Here is a 19,896-nt window from a genome sequence, read left to right on the forward strand (position 1 = left end):
TGAAATACTGACAATTTTATTAAAATATTCTGTCTTACTTTCTTTTAAGAGTGAAAATATCACTCAGGACCTTTCTTTTTAAAATTCAGTCATTACTTAGCTCCCAAACAGAGTTAAAATCTATCCATTGTATCCTTTTCTGATATATTTTTAAATATGCATGTTAAATATATTTTAATATATTTATATATTTTAAGAGGTATTATAATCTGCCTTTTACTACCTGTGGGAGATGAGGTTTTTTAATTAATTGGTGTACCTTGTATATATAGCCCTGTCTTAATGTCTGTGGTCCTACCACTGAAATAATAGCATAAATTTGACAGGAAACCTTCATCACTTTTTGAAATATACTACAAAATTATTTATTGATCATTTGTTTCATATTCACATTTGATTCAGCAAAAAATTTAATATTAAATATTAGTAATAAAGACTTTTTCAACCTGCAAAGTATACACATGATTCAGTCCATGAGCTGAGGCACAAATATGTGTCAAATTCTCTGAAAAACAGATATTATTTTGATTTCATAAATATGTTTAAAATATGTGCTTCATAGCCTTTTTGGTTAGCTGTCGATGATAATACTATAACTTTGACCTGACCATTACATAGTTTTACAAATAAAAGCTTTAGTAAAAGAATAACGAGTTTGTTGGTATTTTCCTCCTACTGTAGACATTAACCTGTATTTTGGTCTTTTAATTGCTCATTTTTTCTTTTGAGTATTACCTGATATTTTTCTGACCTGACTTAGAATCTCTATCCTATTACTGTTTTTCCAACAAGGACCAAAATTAGCAGTAAATCATTTACAAGATAAATTGGCCTAGAGGACCAAGACTAACACCTGAAGATTAACTTTCTCATGTTTAAACAAAGTACTCATTTTCCAAATTTCACTTGCAGATATGCATCATTTATCCAAATTTAAAGAAGAGAAGAAACTAAAAAAAAAGAATTATTCAAATTTTAGATGTGTAGAGAGTCATGCTCTTTATCTCTTTTGGATTCCCAGAATGCTAGCTGAAACCAAGCCAAGCAGTGGCATAAGACAGTGCATCCAAAGTCAGTTTTATATTGAGGTGTTCTTCATTTCCTTAGTCCATGAAGAAACACCGGGTACCCACCATCTACCAGGTGCTTGGGACACACAGATTAATACACTCACAATCCTCAAAGAGCTCTCAGTTTAAGTGGGGAGAGATACGTCAATAGATACTAAGACAGATCCAGAAGAGCAGTGCTAGTTAACATCCACCTGATTGGAAGGAGGCAGGGGGGTTACCTTGAGCCCATCCCTGCGTTTAGAACTGCTGGCCTGCACCAGTGGGTACTGAAACGGTAATTTCACACTTCACAGTAGAACATTAGAGAATGTAGTGTGAACTCAGAGATGGATTTTGTGTGAAATCTCCCTTTTTTTCACTTGTATTGTAATTTTAATTTATATGTTGAAAATTGACAGTTTTTATTACAAATTTGCCATTTACCCTGATACCTTTAAAAATGCAGTGTGTTGATATGGTTTTAAAATTTTTAAAATTTTATTATAATTTTAAGCAACTTGATCACTTATTTTAGTTGAACTCATTTTTTTTTTAAATTGTAATTACTTTTGAGGAAATGTAATGGATTTTATTACCCATGCTTACTGATATCACTATCAAAACCACTTTTAAACTATACCTTAGTCACTGGAATAATCTACAGTATAAAAGATCAAACATAAAAATTACAATAGTTTTATATTTCAAAAGTTTTTCTTCTTAGTATAGCCTTTTATCTCTGAAACATTTTAAGTAAATATATGTCCTATAAAGAAATTCATGCCTGACTCGTGTGACTCAGTGGTTGAGTGTCAATTCCCAGTCAGGGCATATGCCTGGGTTGCGGGCTCGATCCCCAGTGTGGAGCATGCAGGAGGCTGCCATCAATAATTCTCTCTCTTCATTGATGTTTCTATTTTTTTCTCCCTCGCCCTTCCTCTCTGAAGTCAATAAAAAAAAACATTAAAAAAAAAAAAATGAATGAAAACCCAAATCTGCAAATGCTGACTCACTAGTTGCATAACTATGAGATTGATTGGGAGATTTCTTTATAATGGAAATCTCCCTCTTATTAAGATGACTGATTAAATGTTAAAAAATGTGATACAACCAACTTTTTAGGAAGACATATTAATTTCCACTTATTCACGATAGTATAGAATAGATCTGTATTATATCCTGTATTTTATATTTTGCTTATTTGGTTAGGAGGGGTGGTATTTAAGTGACTCAAAGTGCCCTTTTATGAACCTGGTAAAACTTTCTAGTAGGTGGTTAGAGCTGCAGCCCTAACTTACCCATTTGTAACTGTGGTTGCCATAGTATATCATAAATTTTGAGAGGAAAAAATAAAGGAGTAATCATTAGCTGTTATGTAATAGCAGCTCTCCACAGTCCAGAGTCTCAGTGATTCAGTTCCTGGGGTAGGTCTGGGTTGGGCTGGCTTATTGTGTAGTACTTAGCCTTGAACCAGTGGTTATCCTGCCAAAGTCTAATATATAGTGCTAGAGTTGCTGACCTGATTTATTTTGTTGGAGCAATTACTGTGATGTCAACCATGCTGTTTTCTCCATTCTGTTACCTGTTGGCTTATAACCTGGCCTGGTATTTTTTTTTTGGGGGGGGGGGGGGGGCGGGAATAGGAATTTCTCCCTAAGTTGTTTCTTTCAGGAGATAATTCTTCTATGAGAATGTAATAGTTTTTCCGTACTGATAAGCCACACCCTTCTTTATTTTCAATTCTGCCCTAGTTGCCAACAGAGATATGACCATTGATTGGCCTTAAATCTCTTCTTCCTAGTTTACAGGTCTTTAAGTGTACTTGGAATAGGGTCCTTGTCCATAAGGGAGGACATCCTAACTATTCAAGGACTGGTAAGGCCACTGTTTAACCTTGGGTTGATCCATTTGAAACCCTCATTAAGTAAAAACAAAGTACTTGACCCTTGCCCCTCTTCCAGTGCGTGGTAGGGCCACTGACTCCCAGTTAGGTGGACTCTCAGTGCTCTGAAAGGAGCAAAACTGGATGGTCTTCAGACTTATTTTAGTATAAAGTGGGCAGGGGCAAACCAACTTTGAATCCAGCTCTAGAAAACCAGAGAGAAACAAAGGTACTGCACCTGGAGCACCCCCCTGCACACACACACACACACACACACACACACACACACACACATAAACTCACTCTGCCACACTTAAGAGTCTGGGAAGGCCCAGCCTGCATGCTCACCCTGTTTCTTCTGAACCCCAGCACCTCTTTGTTTTTCCACCTCCCTTTCTGCTCTCTTTGCCCCTGTTTCTTCTCCTTTAAGGTGAGTGTGTGCAGCTAGAGAAAGGATGTGGGTGTGATGTTTTCTAAATAAAGGTGTTTTTTAATCAAGAGGTTTTTTTAAATCATAAAATTAAATTTGACTTAGTATGTTTTCAAGTTCTGTGGCTCATGCAGAATAACCAAATAGTGTACATCTTGTTAGCAGTGGCCACTTCCTAAAGCTAAATTGTAATTTCTCAAGAGATGGTGAGACTGCAGAAGCTTATCATGAAGGGCTTACTTTTCCAGGGTTTACCTATAATTTCAAATCCAGACAAGTCTATATTACTTTCATTTGCTCTAAAGACCATTTTTCTAAATCCCTTCATATACATATCTTTTCTATAAAGGCACGGCCATCTCAAACAAATATCACACCTAAGTATGATATAGGGGTGAGGCAGGAACTTTGTCAATTGTGATGCATAAAGTGAATAGTCTGACCTGATTTCTAATAATCCCATATTTCGTCTAGTGATACATGGTTTTATTTTTTAGTGCATTTCCACCTTTATGAAAATACTGATCTTAGAAGATTATCTGCCGATTCTCTTTTCCATTTCTAGTCTCCAGTGATTCATTAACTTTGACTTTGAATCAGCTGGTGCTTATGAAGGTATCACAGAACCAGTGAGTCACAAAGGCATCTGCTAATTTTCATTCATTCTCAGAAAGGAAGAAGTAGTTTTCCTTCTCAGGGGAGTTGAGTGATTATACAGCTTCGTAGCCATTCTTTGAATCATATAACATTAAGATTTGACATGATTATTCTTAATTGACTTGGGACTAGACAGACAAGTTTCATATTTGGTTTTCCCTTCAGATTTAATAGCATACAGGCTTTGAGAAGTGAGAAAATTCATTTTTTCTACTGAATTTTACATAACATTATTAAGAGTACAATACTGTGCAGAGAATATAAAGTTATGTACCATTCTTTTGCTGAATCCATAAAGTATTGCCAGAAAGCTTATCTATGCTCCCCTTTCCCATTTCATATTCTCTATTATCTCTTCCCTTTTTCTTCTCAGAATCTCTCTCAGACCAAAGAAGAATTTTTAGGATTCATTTATTTATTCAGTAAATATTTACTGAGGGTTTACATGCTAGGATAAGCACTGGGAATGCAATGATGACAAGCATGATTGCACCCTTTCATAGAATTTATAGTCTAATGCAGGGGTCAGGAGCCAAATCTTTCCACCGCCTATCTTTATAAATAAAGTGTTATTGTAATACAGCCATATCCATTCATTTACATATTGTCTGTGGCTGCTTTTGCACTATATTGGCAGACTTCTATTTAAATAATTGCACCAGAGACCCTGAGGTCTGCAAAACCTAAAATGTTTACCACTTGGCCCTTTACTTATAAAATTAACCAATCCCTGCTCTGATAGGTATGGTAGGGAAATAAGTGCAGATGGGAACCTGAACAGCCTTATCAACCTTGTTAAGCAGGATGAATTCTCCTGGGGGAAGTGGGCTGGTGGTGAAATGTTGTAAGAAGAGAAAGTATTTTAGACGTCACTGTGGCAGTAGGGTAGAAAAATAATAAAGAAAGACAGTGAGTGCATGTGTTAGGATGAGCAACATCAAACAAAGCATAGTGGTTAAGAGCATGGGCTCTTGAGACAGATCGCCTAGATTCAAATTTTGAACCCCACTATGTACTGATTCTGACATTAGGTAACTTCTCTGTCAGATTTTCTGTCTGTAAAATAGGGATGGTAATTGTAGAAATTAATTCTTGGGATTAAGTTATAAATGTGAAGTACTTAAATTATAGTGTTTGTAATGTCAATATTATTGCTGTTGTAGTAATCCTGTTAAGAGGTAAGGGTAGAGGAGAGAAGTGGCAGATGTAGGAGCTGTACAGGTGACAGGATTGGCAGGAATTCATGAGAGATTGGATGTCAGCAGGGCTGATAAAAGAGAATAGGTAGTGAGGATGAAATGCAGGTGTTTTCTTGATCAGTTGAGTGGATAGTGGTTCTAGTCCCCAAAGTAGGAAAGACAGTAACTGAAGCAGGCTTATGATGTGGGGTCAATATTAAGTTCACTTTGTGGTTTCTTAAATTGAGGTACCAGGTTGATATAAGCAGAAATGATCGGGAAGCAGTTGACAATAAGGTCCAAAGATCAGAAATGTGGTGTGGGCTAAAGAAATGGAAGTAGGAATGATCAGTATAAATCTGGTTGTCTAGCTTAGAAGCAGTATAATGCAGAATGAAGGTGGAATGACAGATAGACTTTTAACAGAACTGTAGAAAACACCAATAGTTAAAATTTAGACAAAGAACCCTTACGTTAAGAAAAGATCAAAGTAATTTTTGGTGGAAGATAAGCATGAAGTTTGAGTCCATTAAATATTCCCTTGGTGAGGTAGCTGAATTTGAGAAATATTTAAATTCGTAATTTTTATCTAGGCATAGGCCAACCTACACTATACTATCTATAATAATAAAAATGTAATATGCTAATTAGACTAGACATCCTCCCGGACTTCCTTCTTTCCAGATAAAGCTGTAACAGGTGGGGGCCAAGGCAGAGGCAGCAGAGGCCCCAGGCTGTGGTGGTGGTGGCAGGCAGGGACCGGGACCAAGGCCCTTGCATGAATTTCATGCATCGGGCCTCTGGTATATTTCATAATTTGGCCATCTTGATTTTGTGTACCATCATATTCCACATTCTTCCAATATGTAATTTTCCCCCTATGAGATATTAGACAACATATTGGATGCAATGATTATGGATGTTGACATCTGATGACCTGTTTAACCTAATTTTTTATATTTTTTTGACATTTTCTTCCTCTCATTTTTACCTCCCCAGTTACTGATTTACTGGAGCCTTGATGTAAAAAAATTGAAAAGGGGGAGAATGTGTTTCTTCTTTTTGGGGTCCAATATCTTAGAGTTTTATAATGATTTCTCTATTTCAGTTTGTTTACAACACTGCCATAAGTGAGTATAATTTTGGAAAGAGTCAGGAGGTAAATTGGAGAAATGGACACTTTTTCCAACCTCACAATCACTTCTCAGCTTCGGTGCGTGCATCTCTAATACAGTGAGGTCTGGCTTCCTCTCCTTAGTAAGAGATGGTTCTCAAAAGAACCCTCAGGACTTCATGGATATAAGATTTCAGGCAGGATTGCCTCCTACCTCTTCCCCTCTGATCCTTAGGTTCACAGGTCAGGCTCCAGCCAAGTCCCTCCTGGAGGGTGTGCAGATCAGAAAGGCCTGATGCAGAAGCTTTATCTGCCTATAACACATGCCTGAAGGAAGGCAACATATTTATAGAATCAGGCTGAGTGTTGCATTTTTTTATGTTCAGTTTTGTGTTATCAGGGAAAAATTGTGAAACAACTTTGAAATGGACCAAAAAGATTACTGGTTATATTATCTGTCTCAGCTTTCTAAGGTTACCTCGCCCTTTTATTATATTTGAGTTCTTTTACAACCCTGTGAATGATAGAAAACTGAAAGTAATGCAAAAGTTTCCTGTTCATTGAAAAGGAACTCGTGTACTGTGGAATGCGATTGGTTATTGCCCTCTGGATAGCTACCAATTTTACCAGTTTTGCATCTACTTGTAAATTCTTTGCAGTACTCTTTTTTTTTTTTTTTTAATTTTGAGATTTTAATTGACCAAAAATCTATTCCGATCTCACAGTGCCAAACTGGAAGTCGTCAGGAGTGCTCCCTTTTTGCTGTATTCTTGATGTTTATATATTTGTCTGTTCCTTGAATTTCCCTTTTGACCAATTATAACATCTATGGGTTTCCCTTTTAATGAATGAATCAGTTGAACTCTATGTCCCATGTGCAAAAAGAATTCTCTCACTACATATATACATGTATATTTATATAGGCATATAACATCTCTAGAAAAATTAGTAGAAACTGCTGGCTATAATGACCTTTATAGAAGGGAAAGCAGGAAAACTTGCTTTTTACAATTTGCCCTTTTGAATCCTTTGGATTTTGTATCATATGCTTACATTAAACAATGAGATAAAATTTTAAAATTCATTGCTGAACTCTAAAATCAGTTCTTAGCTAGCTCTTACCAAAACATCAACATCAACTAGATTCACATTTGAATTAACAGACTCTCTGAAAGATCTTTGTCCCTAAATAAACTACCAGTACATAACAACCTACCTGTCAACATCCTACCTAGAGCCTTATTTCTGTACCTTTTAAAGCAAAGCTTTCAATTCTGTTTTTTTAAGATAACTCTAACACTGGAGAAACATTTGGTCAGATGGTACCTATTCTATTCTGAATCTATTAAAGGATCACAATCTTAGTGTAGAGTGAGGTGGTAGACCAGTTAGCCTGTTTCGCAGTCGTTCTGAATTCACATTATAAATGCACCTTGTCTCTTGCCCAGCTCTGCATACTCAATAATTCCTCTGGTCTAATTATAGCTAGCGGCTCTCCCTTTAAGCTAGAGGTTCTCAAGCTCAGATGCACAGCGAAATCTCCTGGGAGCCTTTAAAAATTGGGATGCCCAGAACAATTAAATCATAAAGTCTAGGGGTGGGAAAGTGGTACATTTTAAAGCCACTGGGATGATGCTCAGGTTGAAAATACTGCCTCATGCAGAGAACAGTCCTGCTTCAGCAGAAACTTCATATACTGCACCTTGGGAGCAAAACCACTGTGAGTCTCGGACTGGAAGAGCAGCATCCGTGCTGAGGACGGTCCACACCGAAAAGGGGGTGGGGGTGGGCAGCCTTTACTGAGTCTCCTTACATGCAGAACCTGTTTTCCCCAGGGCCACATCTGGAATGGGAAAAAAGAAGGGATTGGGTGTGATTAAAAGCCCAAACTGACTTGGTTACAGTTATTAGAGCTTTTAAAAAAAAATTAGTTCTCAAATCAGCTGCGGTTTCACTGAGTAGAAAATACCAAATTGGGATTGCTGGGTGCATATGCCTGCCTTGTTCCTCTGCCATTAGGGGCATGTAGCCAGCCTAGTGAAGGGTGGCATCTAATACCGCTGTCACCATCTGGCTGAATTACTGACACGAAGTTATATTTGTCATACACCGGTCAGCCGGGGAAACCACATATTGTATATCTAGAGGCCCGATGCATGAAATTCATGCAAGAGTAGGCCTTCCTTCCCCCAGCTGCTGGCACTGGCTTCCATCTGGAACCCGGGACTCAGGCTTCCCTCACAGCCCTAGCTTCATCCTGAAGGTCATCTGGAAGGACATCCGGTCTAATTAGTATATTATGCTTATATTATTATAGATGTGACCTACTAAGTGTCTATTTTTGCCAAAGGTCCTAGAACTTCACTGCTCTACCCCACAACAATGGGCTTTGTTAAGAGATCTTTGATGGTTAGTTTTAGAAGGGGAGAAGTAAACAATGCATTTCCTTGGGGATGGTAAGGCAGGGAAATAGTCGTTCTCTTGCCATGCCCTTCACTCCCTGCAAGGTATCTTCTCATGGAAGTCCTGATTACTGGCCTGCTTCGGTTTCATGCATTAAGCCGTTTTATTGTTGCCTCCGCCATTTTTAAGACATGAAAATTGGTATCATAAACTCTGCTGTGGTTTGCCTTCATGTACTCATTGTATATCCCCCTCCCTTTTGTATAGGAAGACAGAGATGTCAATAACCCCATGCCTAACCGAGGAGGCAATGGACTAGTTCCTGGGGATGACAGATTCAAACCTGTGGTACCCTGGCCTCATGTTGAAGGAGTAGAAGTGGACTTAGAATCTATTAGAAGAAAAAACAAGGCCAAAAATGAACAGGAGCACCATGCTGGAGGAGAGAACCAGAGAGACATAATGCAGAGGCAGTATCTCACTTTTAAGCCTCAGACATTCACCTACCGGGATCCTGTGCTACGCCCCGGGATCCTCGGTAACTTTGAACCCAAAGAACCTGAGCCTCACGGAGTGGTTGGTGGCCCTGGAGAGAATGCCAAGCCATTGGTTTTGGGACCAGAACTCAAACATGCAGTTCAAGCCAGCATTAAAGAGTTTGGATTTAACATGGTGGCAAGTGACATGATCTCCCTGGACCGCAGCGTCAATGACCTCCGGCAAGAAGAGTAAGCACACGTCCTCTTCTTTCTAAAATGGGGCCCGCTGTTGTTTGATAGAGATTTAGTCAGATGCTTAGAATGGAGAGAATATCTGTGCCTTTATTTCAAGGAAATGAGAGGATCTTTGGTCCGCAAAATGGCCAGAAGGAAGAGAGCTCTCCATTTATGTCTGCTATGATATGGAAGGTATGTTGTAGAGAATTCTGAGATCTTCCCCATGAGCCTGGCCCAGAATCTGGTCCTCAGACTGGCATCAGGCTGTGAGATTGTTGGTACCAATCCACAATGAGAAAATGCGCTTGCACCAGGGTGAAAATCAACTATTAAATACTTTTGTTGGTATCTTGCTTTTCATTCTGGATCTAGCGCCTTATTTTGTTGTGGAACAATAGCAAATAGTAACACTGCTCTAGCCTAATACAATTTATCGGATAGTTATGTGCCTATTCATTTTTTTTAACACCTCAACAACAAAACTCCTGAGTATGCAAAGGGAGCACGTAGGCAGATAAAATTATGGACTAAACTTTCAAATTCTTTTCCTGTAGTTTAATTTAGAATAAAAGGTTTCCAAGTCGTAGCTTTCAATAGGTGGTAACTATTGAATGAACTCAAAGCTTTTCTCTTTCTGTTTATTCCATAACTGGTTCTACTCCTCTAGGATCTAAATTGTGTCCATTAATGTGGATGCATATTTAATTCACTGCTACTGGAAAACTCACAAAATGTATTCCTGATGATGCATTATTCACTAATCCTCATTTTAAAAGGTTAACACAACATGTGCACACTGGACACACACAGCAGCATGCTTTACGACCACAAAGTAAAATTTTGTACCTAATGTAGTGCTTGCTACTCAGTAGATTTTGGACATTAATGTTTATTGGAAAAGTGAGGGGGAAGGAGGATGTGAATGAAATATGTGAAAATGTAGAAGGTATAAAAGTATAGAGCCATGATGGTGAGAGGCATAACCTCCTCTACGGACAAGAGTTTGAGCATCTTAAGGAACTGTAAAGGGAGAACCTTAGGTCAATTTATTTCTAACCAAAGTAGAAATTTGCTTTGTTCCAGGGCTGGCAGATTCCACAAATGGAAATAGAGGTCTCTCAGTTAAAATTGAATTTCAGATAGCAATGAAAAACATTTAGTATAAGTATGTCCCAAATGGCGTATGGGACATATCGTACTTAGACTTAAAATTTTTATTATTTATCTTAAATCCAAATTTAACTGGATGTCCTGTATTTTATTTGGCAATTCTTCTACTCAGCACAGTGAAGATGCTTCTTAGAGAGCTAGAACTGCCCTGCACGGACCCTTTAGAACCCATAACAGGATCTGCAGACCCTCCTCTGGAGTGTGTCCCAGTAAAATACAGCACTCGCCTCTGTTACACAGGTTCTCCAAGGGCCTGCTGGTGGCATCCTCATCACTGTAACGGGGAAAGGATGGGGACGGTCTAACATTTGTTGGCTTTCCACGACATGCCTGTACTCACCATAAGTTATCTTATTTCATTCTCACGGTGAAGAGAGTTCTTACCTGTATTTGTAAAGTCTGAGACGAGACTTAGAGTTGAGCCTTTTTTATGTTCGCCTAGCAGAATGGTGCAGCTGTGCTTCCGCCCAAGGTGGTGCAGTGAGAGCCCCTTCTCTTTCCAGCACACACCGCAGGGTGTGGCAGCGTGCCTCAGTGTGGTGTTACCGTCAGAGGCTGAGCTCGGTGTAGAAGCTGAGATTTTAGCTCATGAGTTATTTACAGAAGATACATCTTTGCAAACACCAGTGTAAATCTAGCTCACCTTCCTATATAAGAAACATGCTAAGAAAATCAAGTGACTTACAAGGCAGAGCAGTACCCAGGATTAGAGATATCCTCTGTGCCTCCCTCTCCTTCACCCCTCACATCCATTCTGTCTGCAAGACCCCTTGTTGCTGCCACCAGACCATGTCCCAGATCATGTCTGAGTGCCCTTCTCTCATCTCTACTGCCATCACCCAAGTCCAAGACTACTGCGAGAGCCTCCTTCCTGGTCTCTCCATTTCTACTCTTGCCTCCGACCTTACTCACACAGAAGTCATTGTGGTGTTTGGTCCCACAAATAGCTTATCTAAAACCATTCTTTGCCTTCCCAGTGAACCTGGAATAAAACTCACATTCCTAACCAGCAGCAGTCCCCATGCCGGGACCCTCCCTCACTGCCTTGCCAACCTCGTCTGCCCCCAGTGCTCCAGCTGCTCTTCCCTCCTCCAGGAATGAGTTTCCCTTCTTGAAGCTGGTGCCTTCCCATCCTTTAGGCCCCGGTGAACCTCTTGAGCCATGCTGTCTAATTTGGTAGTGCCCTGCTTAATTTTCTATGACTGCCCTCTAACCATATCTTTCATAGCATTCATCAAGTTTTGTAACTAGATATTGGTTTATTTAGTTGTTTATTGATTACCTTTTTTTTATTTAAAATATATTTTTATTGATTTTGTACAGAGAGGAAGGGAGAGAGATAGTTAGAAACATCGATGAGAGAGAGTCATCCACCAGCTGCCTCCTGCACACCCCCTACTGGGAATCTGCCTGCAACCAAGGTACATGCCCTTGACCGGAATTGAACCGGGGACCCTTCAGTCCCCAAGCCGATGCTCTATCCATTGAGCCAAACCGGTCCTGGCTATTGATTACCTTTTTTACTAGAAGATAAGCTCTTGAGAGCAAGGAATATGTCTGTTTTCTTCACCAGCTACTGTAAGTAACTAGGAGGTTGGTAGTTCTCAGATGGGAACTACCCAACTTATATCTGTCGAGAGGATGGAGGGAAAGGTGGGTGGATGGATGGATGGATGGATGGATGTAATGAATGAAATGGACGGATGGATGATGGATGGATGGATGGATGGATGGATAGAATGGTTGGATGGATGGATGAAATCTTCCAGGGTTCAAACCGTGGCTTCATTCACAGATATGAGATCTTAGACCAGTTATTTACCCTCTCTAACCCTTAATTACATAATCTTTAAAATAGGTCTAACAATACCTGTCTCTAAGGATTGGCATTATACTTAAATGACATTAGAAACTTAACTATTATTAACGGTTTATATTGATGTGGCACATTTGAATGTTTTCAGTTACTATTTAACTTTGATGTCTCTGTTGCTTTTTGAAAAACATAAATGTCACACACTGCCTTATCTGCATCATCTTCCACAATGGCAAAGCCTTCATCTCGCATTTGATCATCTCAGACACAACGGTTGCAACCCTCCCAGCTCTCTGAGTCTTCCTTGCTCTCCTGCAATTTCCTTCCTTTCTGTCTTTCTTTGTCTCTCCCTCCCTCACTCCCTTCCTTCCTTCCTTCCCATGGTGTATCTCTCCATATTCCTTCTCTCCTCCTTTTTTCCCCCTTCCTTACTCCCTTCTTTCCCCTTTTCTCCCTCCCTCCGTCCCTCCCTCCCTCCCTCCCTCCGTCCCTCCCTCCCTCCCTTTCTTCCTTCCTTCCTTCTTTCCTTCTCCCATGTTTTGCCAATTATTCCCCATGTTCTTTTTTCTTGCACAACTGGAACAGTTCCTAGAAATAGGATTATTGCTAATCTCTGTTTGTCATTCCTCTATGTATGTGGGTCCAATCAAATAAAAGGACCCAGGGCCATCTTAGCAGATGCTCACAAACCCTCTTTAAAATTCTCTACTAGTGAGAAACTTATTCTTAATACTTCAAAATACTCAAACATGATAACCCCCAGAAACTTTTAAAAAACTGAATACAGATTGTTTTTTAAACTTGATTCTTTCTCAGACTTTTAAAAAAATGAAATAGGCTTCATTCCTCTTTGAGCACATAAAATTCAGTGTAGAGTAGTGGATAATTTCTAAGGAGTTACTAATATATGAGAGAAAGTGGACAGTCAAAAATTTTCCTTGAAAAAAAAGAAAAGCCAACAACAAAGAAAACACCTCTAAAGTTTTGTACATTATTTAATATGCACTAGCACTTTCCTGCTTTTACTGGCACGATGCACCATGTTAAAAGCAAAACATACATCCATATCTCACACACACACCCCTTCATACCTTCATACTCCTTCCTTGTGGAGAGCATGCTACAAGGAGCCCCTCGGAGACTGGCTTGGCATTGCTGACTCTCTGAAGCTCTAGAATATAGGCCTTCTCAGCCTTGTTCTCTCGCTTCTGACAGACATATAAACGTGCCACCTGCCTGGCTTGGAAACCACTGCTGTGGGCAGTTTGTCCAGCTGTGACATCTGACACTGTGGTTAACTTGTTCGTTTTTGTGGCTGCTCCATAGTCTTTTCAGATGAATGTTCTTTTCCTTACCAGCAAGACAGAACTGCCCAGCTGCCAGCATGACTCATAGTTATGTATGCTACAGCTTTGAATTACACTCTCTGGCTGACTAATTTACTGGCTGTTGATTACTTGTTAAGAGTGAGTAACAGTATTTTGCATGAACTGGAGGCCCTCTTTTTTAAAAACTTGAGCCAAGAATGACTTCACTTGCCTTCACACTTATTTTCTATAAAAAGACACATATGATTTTCTTCACAGTTCAACAGATATTGAGGATGTCCAATGAGCAAGGCACTGTGCTAGCCCATCGGGGGATGAAACAATGAGAAAAATATAGCCCCTGCCTTCAAGGGGCTCACCATTTACCCTTAGAGAGGGGAAATGATACCATAATATAAAAGCCATAGGAAAGATGTGAGCAACATGGCATGGTTCAGAGGAATGGGAAGCCACATGGAGTTACAGGGGAGTCAGAAAAGGAGTCTTGCCTGGCCAGTGTGGCTCAGTGGTTGAGCATCGACCTATGAACCAGAAGATCACGGTTTGATTCCCGGTCAGGGCATATGCCTCGGTTGTGGGAATGATCCCTAGTGTCAGGTGTGTAGGAGGCAGCTGATCAATGTTTCTCTCTCATCATTGATGTTTCTATCTCCCTCTTCCTTTCTCTCTGAAATCAATTTTTTAAAGAGAAAATGATTCATGGAGGGGACACCAGGGATGGACCTCAGAAAATAAGTAGGGTTCCCCCAAGAAGAGGTTACAAATATTGAAGACAATGAAGATAGGCATTGATGAAGAGGAAAGCAAGTAGTATCGATTACTTGGATCAGGAAGTGTGTGTAGAGAAACAAAGCTGATAGGGAGGCTCATGTTTAGAAGGCCACGATGCCATGTACAAAGCCTATACTGGAGTTGGTAGTCAGGGGAGACGCACTGAGTGTTTATAAAGGGAACTTTAGGAATAGCAGAGCGGTAGAGGTGTCTAAAGTAAATTGGGGTTGGAGACCTATTAGAAGCTTAATAGCATTACAGTGGGAATGTCAGTGAAGGTTACAGACCAGAAAAAGACTCAATGTAAGAGAACAGGGTTAGTTAGCTGATCGAGTAGAAAGAGGAATTAAAGCTAAATCCAAAACCTTGGAGCTTAGTAACACAAAGAAAGGTGCCATTGACAGAAATAGGGTGGATGGAATTGAACAAGCTTCTCTGCCCAAAACTGGTTGCCTCAATCAGTTGGTTCCCTTCATGCAGAGCCAGTCAAGGAGCCTGTTTGTGGGGAGAGGTGGAACGTTCCATTTGTGAATATTTTTCTTCTAATAAAATTTGGGGTTTCATTTTCTTTACTGTGAGCTAACTGCTGCTGCAAATTCATGGAAATTAGGTTTGCCCTTTTTTCAGCCCAAGAAGACAGACAATCAGAGGCATATAATGCAAACGATTTTGTTTCAATTGAATTAAATATTTTGACTTGTTGAACAAATTCACTTGTTTTTAAAATTTAACCTTTCTTCCTACCTACATATCTATTGCACTTCTATTTTGTAGAAAGTTATGTTAGTTGCATTTACAAAGTGAAATAATAGACATTGAGGTGCTTCAAAAATGCTAAGAGCTATGCAAATGTTAGTTATTAATAACTCCTTGCGTTTGTTGGAAATTGAGGGGTGTTTTAAAAAGAGATTTTAGTTTAGAATACATTTACACTTTATACACCAGATAACTTTCTTTTTACCTGATTTCAAAATGCTGATTTTTTTATACTCTTAATTTTATTTAAGGTGAACTATGGTCATGAGCTTCCCCCCCCCCCCCAATCCATATTAAAGGCTCTCTTTGATACTTTTGTTTAGAAAGTAGTGCTGTAATTACAAACTAGATGCTATTTTCAAAACATTGATTTAAATGAAATGCTATAGATTCTTATTTAATTTCAGTTTCTACATTTTCTGACCTAGGGGTTTCAGTTAGAACTCACTGAAACTCTAATGACTTGCTCATAGTGATTAAAACAAATCGTCAGAATAATATACACATCATATGTGCGTGCGCACACACGTTATGAATCACATATACACATATATATTTCAGTACTTTGTCCCAGTTTCTATTATCAGGTTATATAGTGGTTCCCTATGACCCCATCTAAACTACACTGGTCTCAATTATTAACAGGCGATCCTTTTCTCTAATAGATTGCCCAAAATATGTCTCATCTCTCAAAGTGCTAGTTGATGGCCTTAGATCTAATCTGTAGGAAGCACATTTGAAATTGGTGTAGATGGCCCTTGATAGACATGTTGCTTGCTTTATGTCCAAAAAGTATTATTTTCTGACTGGCCTAAGAAATTTTACTCTTAGAAGCTACTTTTTGTGAGTTCAGAGGTTTTCCAGATTTAAAAAAAATTTTTTTTTACTCTTAGAAGCTACTTGTTGTGCGTTCTGAGGTTTTCCAGATTAACTTTGAAGAAGAATTGTGTTCTGATGCCTGGTTTCTGCTTTCTCCTTAGCACACACACAGATACAAACACATACAGCCTTTGCCCTTTAGGATTATCTCAATTATGAGGGCAGAGCTGACTTTTAAGTTTCTGGCTGCCAACAAGATATATTTAGCCAAATTGAAATTATAATAGTGATCAGGGGGTAACGTAAGTCACCCCAATTTCCACAGCAGTTTTAGAAGGGTACCGCACGTTGGAGTACAGGAAATGGAAAGGGGTAATTTGTTGCTCTAAGTCACCATGAGAAAGTAGCAGCAATCTTGAATCCCCCTGTCCGTGTTAGCATTTTAGGGTGGCTCACTTCTCTCGGCGAAAACCTTCTTCTACTGTGGAGACCTCAGATGGTCAATAAGGTCCTTCCCACGCTCTGGTCATTTTCCAAGTTGCTCTATTAAAAAGCAACTTAGCTCCATTTCCCCTCCCCTTAGCCTCCCTGCCCCCCAAACTCCACCACCAAATGCTCCCAAAGCATAAAGTGTGCCTGGTAGAAAATATTGTGAACGTGGGTTGCTAGCTGTTGTTTGTCTGTTTGTTTGTTTTTGCAGTCCTTTGCCCCCTAACAGAAATTTAAAATAAGTTCCTGGAGGCTAGTGAGGAAAATACCTATGGAGGCACCACTAGATATTCCATAACATTCCACACCATTGACAGGCAATTTCGGGAAAACCTTGACTCTTCTCCCCCACCCCAGTGCTCCCACCAACGGGAGCACTGACAGGGAGACTAAGGGGTGTTTTTTATACCCTCTCCTACTGGGGCATCCCAGTTCTGGAGCTAACAGTCACTTCAAGGTATTTAGTCATTGTCCTCTGCTATAAGGTTCTGCCCGTAGACTCAGACATGCCACAGTGAAACGTGTGGACTTCAGACGCATGCCCCTCCCTCAGAAGGTTGGCACGACCCTCTTGGGGAACTCGGCTCAGACTAGGGATGCAAAGGGCCCTTAGACACAGCCTGCGACTCTGATGTGCATTTCCTTGATGCACATTGGCTCGCGTGTGTTTGGTTAATAGGGAAAGGGTGTCAATTCAGTGTGACAGCCCTGGCATTTCTAGATTTCCTCCCGTACGTTAGTGTGACCAGGAATGTGGAAGTGACCAGGGGCGAGGTTGCTCCCCGTGACAGTGAAGACTCCGAGCAGCCCTGACAGTCCTGCAGAAGTGGTTCTCTTGAGTGTGTGAGATGGGAGGCGTGTAGTGGCTTGAAGATACTCTCCGCTCACCACTGTGCTGAGCTGCCTGGGGAGCTGCCGTGCAGCCCGAGGAGCGAGAGGAAGCTGATTGATGAAAAAGGCTCTCTCTGGATCATACTCTTAATTTTGGCAGCGTTACTCTGCATTAGGAGCGAATGTCTCCAAGGACCTGCAGAAAGGAAAACACAAATCCCTGGTTTTAAAGGTTCGTGATGCAAACTGCAAGTGTCTGTGGCGATTATAACTGTGCTGATGGATTTTCCTGAGGGCTCTGGCCCCAATGTTCCCTCAGATTTGAGTGGTCTGGTCCTATCCCTGTTTTTCCTTTAAATCCTATAGTTTTCTTTCCTTTTTTTTTTAAAAGCATAATTTAACAAAAGAGGTTTACCCAGAACAAAAAATATGTATGGCCTGGTAGCAGAAGTATCTGTCTTGTACCTGTAGGGTAGTCAAAGCCAAACTGCTGGGCATTGGGCATAGTGTGACTGCAAAATCATAACGTGTTTTCCACATTTGAGCTGAGTAAGTTATATGAAACTGGTTAGCTGGTTAGTTGTTAAACCAAACATAAACCAACACTTAAGAAAAAGAAAAACCTCAGCCTTTCCATGTATTCTAGAAGCACAGCAGCCGTTCTGAAAGATGGGCAGTCAGTGAGAACTCACACTGGCTGCTCATCCAGGAGAGACTGACCCGCGTAGAGCCAGGCCTCACTCCTGCCGTGATAGGCTGGGAAAACCCCACGTGACAGCCTCAGCCCTTCCACATATACACGTTTAGGTTTTCTCTGAAATAGCTGGTGAAAGGGCTGGTTTGGGAGAGACGCAGAAGTAGGATGTGGGGGGAAGAGGGTAGAAAAGAGGCTTTATAAGTAAATGAACCAGGTCAGAGCCTGCCTTCATCTCAGGTTAACTTTCACGCTGATGCCTACAGCTCCATCTATGGGGCACTTTTGACAGCTCCCCCTTGGCAAGGCAAGTTCTTGGAGAGAGCTGTAAAGCAGGGGTCATCAGTACCAATTGTCTTTCATTTCTAAAAAAACATTTCTATTGATTTTAGAGAGGAAGGGAGAGGTAGAAACATCAATGATGAGAGAGAATCGTTCATCAAGCCTGCAACTGGGCATATGCCCTGACCAGGAATCAAACTGTGACCTCCTGGTTCATAGGTCAATGCTCAACCTCTGAGCCACACCAGCTGGGCCCAGTGTTTTTTGTTTTTGTTTTTTTGTTTTGTTTTGTTTTGTTTTACTCAAGGATTATGGATGTAGTAATATGAATAATTTGTTGCACAACTTCTTGAATGCACTTATAAGTTAATTATCTTTGTTCATTTTATGTAAAAACTGCCCTTGGTAAATATTATAAACAGAATTGACCTTTCATCATTCCTATGACATAAGGTGAACAAACTGAAAAAGTAGAAAGGCCAAACTACACTTGAATTACATAAAAAATATCATTTAATTCAGTTATATCTTGTAGTATATCACTGGAAAATGGCCCATAGTTTCTCTTTCCTCTTCACTGAACCATGTAGTTCATGTGTAGGGGGAAAATTACACTTTTGATAACTTAGTAACTTATTTTAAAAAGAACACTGCCATTTTAATCACAAGAAAAATACCCAATATTCTCCAGAATAGCAAGTCCCAGTGAGCAAATCAACGTCCAGGAGAAAGGGCCGGGGAAGCTTTGAGAATTTAAAACTGCATGTTCTTAAGACCCTGGAGATACACAACCGTCACGTAAAGGAAAGAGCTGTCACATCTTCAGTGAAGGAGAATGTGAACCAGCTGCTGCTTTCATCCTCTGTGAGGCAGGAGCTCCCTCCAGAGCCCAGACATGCTCAGCGGACATCCTCGGGAAAATGGTCACACCGGCTGCTGCTTCTTGGAATGAGCGTGGGAGAGACACTCTCTCCTAAAAGCCCGGAGCTCGTGTGTGTGTGTGTGTGTGTGTGTGTGTGTGTGTGTGTGTACAACAACATATTTGGAAAGTAGCATCAGATATTCTTATTTAAATCAAAGAAGAGTCAGTTTTCTAAGCAGGTAATGAAACAACCTAGATTAGGGTCTGGCCAGTTCTTGACTTATATTCTGTCATTGTGGGGCTGCCTTCCCTGTCGGATGCCAGGCAGAGGCTGGGGAGGAGGGCTGGGATTGAGGCAGGTGTGCTAGGACATGTCCCCTAGACACAGAACGACCCAGAAAGCAGGCTCCAGCCTCAGGACATTTTTTTTTTTTACGTTTCTTTATGTGGTTTGGGAGAAATATTTCTCACTCGCTTTAAATGAGGGATCAACTGTGTCTTCCACTTCCACATACTTCGCTCTGTCACTGTGATGGTGCTCGGGTCCCGTAAGACAGAGGGGTCCTCAGTAAATGACAGTGGAGGTCAACAGCATCATTATCCATTTACTGAGCACCTACTAGGTGTCTGGCAGTGTGCCGGGTTC

General features: G+C 40.3%; 2 protein-coding genes across 4 annotated transcripts in view; one reads left to right on the top strand and one right to left on the bottom strand.

The window, feature by feature from the left end:
* LOC311623309 (histone-lysine N-methyltransferase SETMAR-like) overlaps nt 1-19,896 on the bottom strand; it is a gene marked incomplete at its 3' end in the record, with an annotated part of 325,341 nt that overhangs the window by 101,579 nt on the left and 203,866 nt on the right. The gene's annotated exons all lie outside the window — the stretch shown is intronic.
* The window catches only part of GALNT7 (polypeptide N-acetylgalactosaminyltransferase 7), a 120,490-nt gene that overhangs the window by 57,494 nt on the left and 43,100 nt on the right, over nt 1-19,896 (top strand). For all 3 annotated transcript variants that reach the window (XM_084883745.1, XM_084883744.1, XM_084883743.1), the window contains exon 2: nt 8,984-9,444. In XM_084883745.1, coding sequence (XP_084739871.1) covers nt 8,984-9,444 — 461 coding nt within the window. The remainder of the gene's footprint in view (nt 1-8,983; nt 9,445-19,896) is intronic.

The sequence above is a fragment of the Pipistrellus hanaki genome (assembly GCF_964339955.1).
Source record: "Pipistrellus hanaki genome assembly, chromosome: 5".
NCBI classification, from domain to species: Eukaryota; Metazoa; Chordata; class Mammalia; order Chiroptera; family Vespertilionidae; genus Pipistrellus; species Pipistrellus hanaki.